Source organism: Eurytemora carolleeae, unplaced genomic scaffold (assembly GCF_000591075.1).
Source record: "Eurytemora carolleeae unplaced genomic scaffold, Eaff_2.0 scaffold22, whole genome shotgun sequence".
In the NCBI taxonomy this organism is placed as follows: Eukaryota; Metazoa; Arthropoda; class Copepoda; order Calanoida; family Temoridae; genus Eurytemora; species Eurytemora carolleeae.
Window position 1 is genome coordinate 510086 of NW_019396028.1, and position 6407 is coordinate 516492.

General features: G+C 33.2%; 1 protein-coding gene and 1 long non-coding RNA gene across 2 annotated transcripts in view; both read left to right on the forward strand.

Moving 5' to 3' along the window:
• Positions 1-1109: 1109 nt before the first annotated feature.
• LOC111694844 (transmembrane emp24 domain-containing protein 2) lies at positions 1110-5719 on the forward strand. Its single transcript, XM_023463883.1, has 6 exons — positions 1110-1223; positions 1821-1933; positions 2424-2566; positions 2868-2974; positions 4841-4887; positions 5496-5719. The coding sequence occupies exons 1-6, from the start codon at positions 1113-1115 to the stop codon at positions 5596-5598; spliced, it is 624 nt and encodes a 207-aa protein (XP_023319651.1). The 5' UTR covers positions 1110-1112; the 3' UTR covers positions 5599-5719.
• A 146-nt stretch (positions 5720-5865) lies between these two features.
• Positions 5866-6407, forward strand: part of LOC111694849 (uncharacterized) — a 1863-nt gene continuing 1321 nt past the window's right edge. The window contains exon 1 of the long non-coding RNA XR_002763726.1: positions 5866-5924. This is a non-coding gene — a long non-coding RNA (uncharacterized LOC111694849). The remainder of the gene's footprint in view (positions 5925-6407) is intronic.

Consider the following 6407-nt stretch of genomic DNA (forward strand, 5'->3'; position numbering starts at 1 on the left):
CACTTGATTATCCCATGTTTATTTATAGTTTGAAAGCTAGGTTTAAAATTGATAGGAGGGGGAGGTTCAAAAATCGTAAACTAGGACGTACCCGAAAGCGCTGTATTCAGGTTTTAAGTAAAAAAACGACATTTTTAAACTGTTATTGGTTGGCTCAGACCGAAAAAATTCTGATTATCCAGGGTGCCGAGCGCCGCGGCTAGGACATGCTTGGCGGCCGGGCGCTGTGGCCACACGGTCAATTATATTTATGTGTTACATATGAGATCCATGCACAAAATTAATAAAAGGAGGGAGGGTCCATAAATTGTTCTCTTGTTTGTTTTTATGTATATCTTAGTGGCTGTTAGTCCCTGGTTTAGTCATTTTCACTATCTAAATAAAGTCGATCCCTTATTACTGTACTGTATGTAGCAGTTTTTTTTTGTAATTTACCTATGCTTGTCATATTCGTCCACTATATAGTCCCTTGATCGTAGGTCTGTGCAGTTCTAAGTAGTAAGTCCATAATCCATAATACTAATATTCTTTCTGATCGAAGTCCCTTGGTCCTTGTTTTATTGTAAGGGGCTTATCTCTTTTTTCCTCTGAAAGTCTTCAAAAGTCTTCCGATATAATCCCTTTTTTATTTCTTTTTATTCTTAGGTTGTCAGGTTTTGTGTAACCTTAAATGATATGTATTTTAATAGTCACGAGAAGTAACATATATACAGGTTTTTTTTAGACGATAAATTAAGAATGAATGACTTCTTTAAGTCGAAAACGAGAAAATAGTAAGAAATATTAGAAATTATGTGCGAAGCTCCAAAGAAAATCGGCAAAATTTGATAAAAGATGGTTTTGAATCATGATCATGCTTGAGTCAAATGTGTGTGGGGGGGGGGGTAGAAACCCGTAGTTACATCACTGTTTATCCACAATGATTGATTATAGAACCTGCTGTTTATTGCACGAAGAAAAAAAATTTTTGTGCTAATAAATACTGAGTAAAAACAAATATTTTTTTATTTTAAATAATGATCACGATTTTTCCTGGAAACTAATTTTGTGTTAATATTAAAATTGAAACAAAAAATATGCTATTTTCTTCACATTTAATATAATTTCAGAAGATGACTTATTTAAGAAATGCCCTTTGTCTTCTCCTTGTAGTTATAGTTCCTGGGATCAGAGGTTACTTTGTAACTATAGAAGCTCATTCAGAAGAATGCTTCTTCGACAAGGTTTGTAACCAAAGGTTTTTTGTACTTGATTCTTAGCAAGGTTTTTTTAACAAGGGTTCATTTTGAATTTGATTCTTATTAGGTGTGTTATTATTTTGTACTTGATTCTTGGACTAGGTTTGTTAACAAGGGTTTATTTTGTACTTGATTCTTTGACAAGGTTTGTTAACAAGAGTTTATCTTTAATTTGATTCTTGGACTAGGTTTGTTAACAAGGGTTTATTTTGTACTTGATTCTTGGACAAGGTTTGTTAACAAGGGTTTATTTTGTACTTGCTTCTTTGACAAGGTTTGTTAACAAGGGTTTATTTTGAATTTGATTCTTTGACAAGGTTTGTTAACAAGAGTTTATCTTTAATTTGATTCTTGGACGAGGTTTGTTAACAAGGGTTTATTTTGTACTTGATTCTTTGACAAGGTCTGTTAACAAGAGTTTCTTTTTTATCTTTAATGAGGTTGATTACGTTGATGTTGATGTTGATGTTGATGTTGATGTCGATGTCGATGTTGATGTTGATGTTGATGTTGATGTTGATGTTGATGTTGATGTTGATGTTGATGTTGATGTTGATGTTGATGTTGATGTTGTTGTTGTAGGTGAAGACAGGAACCAAGATGGGGTTAATATTCGAGGTTGCTGAAGGAGGGTTTCTAGATATTGATGTTAAGATAGTTGGTCCAGATGCTAAAACTATTCATGAAGGAAACAGGTCAGCAGCCATTTTCATTCAAAACCGTCTCGTGTGAAGTTTTCTAAACTAACAAAGTTTAAAACACACTAAAAATATGGCCTAAACTGTTCCATAAATTCACTACTCATTGACTAAAAAAATTGGATCTCACTTTCAATTTCGACCGGGAGGGTATCAAATTAAGTGGATCTGCTGTTAGGCGAGTTAGCCTATATACTCCTGCTCCATCTAAATCAAACCACGTATCACTTGAAACATTATATATATATATGTCAGCTATAACTGGCCAAACGTCTTGCCGAAATGGCTAAGCATTTTTAGGGGAACCCATGCGAGTAACATACGCTAAAAAAATCGATTTTTTATAATTCCAAAGGCAAAGTCGGACAATTCCTCCAGTTACTATGATTTCCAGATATTTCCCTCCATATAAACATAACACCATGTGAGAAATTTCGCAACAACAAAAAAGAGTTGTGTCACTCTAATCATTCACAATATATTCTAGGGAATCCAACGGGAAATACACTTTTGCTGCCCACATGGACGGAGAGTACAGATACTGCTTCAGTAACAAGATGTCCTCTATGACCACCAAGATTGTGATGTTCAACATGGAAGTCTCTGAGAGTCCTGCAGAACCTGAAGCAGGGGTGTTCATGTTTTTATTCTTAATAAAACAGAATATGACAAAGTATTTTTGGATATTCCTAAATCAAGATTGTTTTCTCAGTTTTTCAGGGGTTCTACAACTTTTTTCATTCTTTTTGATACTTTTTCAATACTTTTTCCCTATAAGATCAGTTATTTTTAATTCTGGAAATAAAAACCCTGAAAAATGTTGCGCTCCGCACAAGAACATATATTTTCTGGGGGAAAAAATGATTTTGCAAAGGGGGAAAAAAAATTAGTAAATATACACCCCTCAATTAACATTTACACCCGTGTCCAGGAGGAGAAGGGGGGGAGGGGGAGATCACCCACAACAAGCTGGAGGAGATGATTAAGGAGCTCTCTACCTCACTTTCAGGAGTTAAACATGAACAGGAGTATATGCAGGTATATTTCAGGAGTTAAGCATGAACAGGAGTTTATGCAGGTATATTTCAGAAGTTAAGCATTAACAGGAGTATATGCAGGTATATTTCAGGAGGTAAATATGGACAGGAGTATATGCAGGTATATTTCAGAAGTTAAGCATGAACAGGAGTATATGCAGGTATATTTCAGAAGTTAATCATGAACAGGAGTATATGCAGGTATATTTCAGAAGTTAAACATGAAAAGGAGTATATGCAGGTATTTTTTTTTAGTTTTTAACCAAGAAAAAATATTTTTTTTTCTCCTCTAAAAATAAGAAATCTAAGAAGATTCTTTTACGAAAATGTTCATCCCGGATTATTATTTATTCCCACATTGCACAGCTTTAATCTCAAGATATCTTTTGAAATATATTAAATAATTTTTCCAACTCAATTTTCAAAAAAAGATTTAAATCTGAAAGCATTAGAAAGAAATGTAAAAGTTATTGCAAAGGGCAAATTTTCTTATTTCTCAGAAGAAGAAAAATTTCTTTAATTAAATTCAGTTTCTTTTTTCAATTTAAAAAAGAGAAATCTATTTTATCATTAAGCTTGATTAATTTTCTAAAATGATTTTTCGGTAATGTACAAAGTTTTCATGAAAAAAAAAACTCATTTCCCCTGTTTTAATTAGTATTTAAAGTCAACTTAAATTGGCGAAAAACAATATTTTAAAGAGAGATGGATATAAACTTTTTTTATTTTTAACTTTAATGATTTATTTTAATTAGATTTTTAAATATTTTTAAAAATTTTTATGATATCAGATGGAAATATTTTGAGATTTTTATATTTCTTGTTCTTCATTTTTTTGGATCGTCCATCCTTCAATCATACTTCGGCTAATTTAAAAATAAAAAGAAATTGATTTTTTGGATGTCCTTGTAATAAGCCAATTTACAAGAAAGAACTATTTTTCCGAACCCTGTATTTTCGGAACTGTATTAAATTCTTGAGGGCACGAGGGGGGGGGGGGGTAGAGTGAGCAAGGTCACTACCCTCTCCCCTTGCATTGCAATTGTTTGGTGTATTTTGCAGCTAGCTTACTCTTCAGTTTTCAGTTTTAGTTTTTTTTGTAGGTGGGGTGGCTAATGTGTAACACCATTTCTCTTTAGATCATTAAGGTTAAGCACACTTGTCTGAAGCCAGTAACTGGATTGGTATCCAGACTGATGTTCACGGGTATGATTTCAAAATCATCTGAAGCCAAAATCTGGTTAAGCAGTTATGTCCACTTGACGGATGTAGGAGGACAGAGGGGCGGCTGTCATCATCTCTCGCAGCGAAAGGGTGCATGCTTTCTACTCAACAAGAAAGTAGCTTTATATGGATTGATCCAAGTGAATAATGATGAAGAGAGGAAAGGCTGACAAGCAGGGAGAGACTAGGGTTGCCAGCTATAGGAACCTCGAAAATGGTCTCGAAAATCCCAATTTAGAGCTCTGCACTGCGCCTTCCAATATTCACATTTTCACAGTTTTCTTTAACACTACAAATCATGAGATATTAAATTAGCAATCACAATTTGCTTTGCAGTTTGGGTCCTGTTTTGATTGGTTATGTTATGTTGTTTTTTATTAGAATTGATCTCTAAACATTTCGATTCTAGGTTTAATTGGTTATGATGTGGGACACCCTGTTCTTCTGTTCTTCTTGTTTTGTATTAGAATTGCTCCCTAAACATTTCTATTCTAGGTTTGATTGGTTATGATGTGGGACACCCTGTTCTTCTTGTTTTATTAGAATTGCTCCCTAAACATTTCTATTCTAGGTTTGATTCGTTATGATCTGGGACACCCTGTTCTTCTTGTTTTTTATTAGAATCTAAACATTTCTTATTTAGGTTAGAGACAGGATCCATAGGAATATCAATGATTCAACTAACTCAAGGTTATAATATTTTACAATTTCAATAACTAAACTGTAGGATTTCTTGCTACAAACTCTTTATTTTTATAACATAATATTTCAAACAGTTTTTCTCTGTTCGTTCAGATTAATCTAAGTTTGAACTATACAAATTTTATACAATCAGGTTGCAAAGATATGAGAATTTTAAAATTTTAGTTTGTGGCAAAAACTTTGTTTTGGTTCTTACTTGTCGTTAATATATTTGAAGGGTTTAAATACTTACGAGAATTTAAATACAATTTTCTCTTTTCAATCTATGCATGCAATCTTCAAATAGAAAGTTCCACTAACGAGTCACAAAGAAACCTTAATATAGAGCCGAAAGAAAAAAAAATTGTCAAAATTCGTTAGTCCTTTTTAAAGGAATTGTAAGCGTTATATTATGTGACGCTATATGCAATGCAAGGCAATGCTCGATTCACAACGATTTAAGAAAAGGGACAATATTTTCCACATTATTGAACAGATGATGGTTTCAAGGGTACCGTTGTGAATCAATCATAGAGTACCCTTGAAATTAAGTTTACAGTTCCTTTAAAAAGTGTTTCTTTAAAATGTGATTATTTTTTATTTTCCGAATTTTTCAGGGTTGTGATGTGGTCGTTCTTCGAGGCCCTTGTCCTCGTCTCGATGACTGTTGGACAGATTTACTACCTCAAGAGGTTCTTCGAGGTCCGCCGGGTCGTCTAGAAGTACCGCGCTGGAGACTTAAAATGGAAATCCTTATTTTGAAGATTAAAAATCGATTCAATTGTTTTTTGTTTCTTTAAAAGTGTTAAAAACATGAAGCATAATATATAAGTAAGCATTATATTTTCAATGAGAATAATTTTCAAAACTTTTTATCGATGATATTTTTTCCGGGAAGGTTTTAGACTTTTTTAAATGTTTGATTTTTAGAGGATGGTTAATCAGGGATTTCCCCGTGTCTACTATAAATGTTTATGAACTCCCCCCCACAGACAAATCCTCCAAAACACTGTCCAGATTGCAAAGCAAGAGGCGAAAGTAAAAAGGTAAGAAGCATATAAATATCTGCAGCAATTAGAAATTATACTGACCAATATGTTTTGCCAGCAAATTTCTTTTGTTTTAAATTTAGATTAATGTTTTTAATCCGTTGCGAAGTGGTTTTAGATTCCTTCTATTTATCTCTACGACAAACAAGACTGAGTAAAAATCGCAGCAAATGGGCACTTTGCCCCAACATAAAGTTTTGCACATTTTTAAGTGAAATAAATTGTTTGACTATATAATTATATAATTTGTCTTCTTAAAGAATTTTAAATTTGCTTTAAATGGACTTTAAAGGAAAAATGAAAGGGAGTATAGGCTGAAAGCTATTCACTCTAGCTCTTGATCGCGACCCATGACCCATGAAAGTTATATCTGATGTTCCAGTCTCGAGAAATTGATGTAAGACTGTGTCCCTTAACTAGATGGATTAGACAATTTCGTATAAATTTTAATGATAATAAAAAAGTATTCGTCGAACCCCA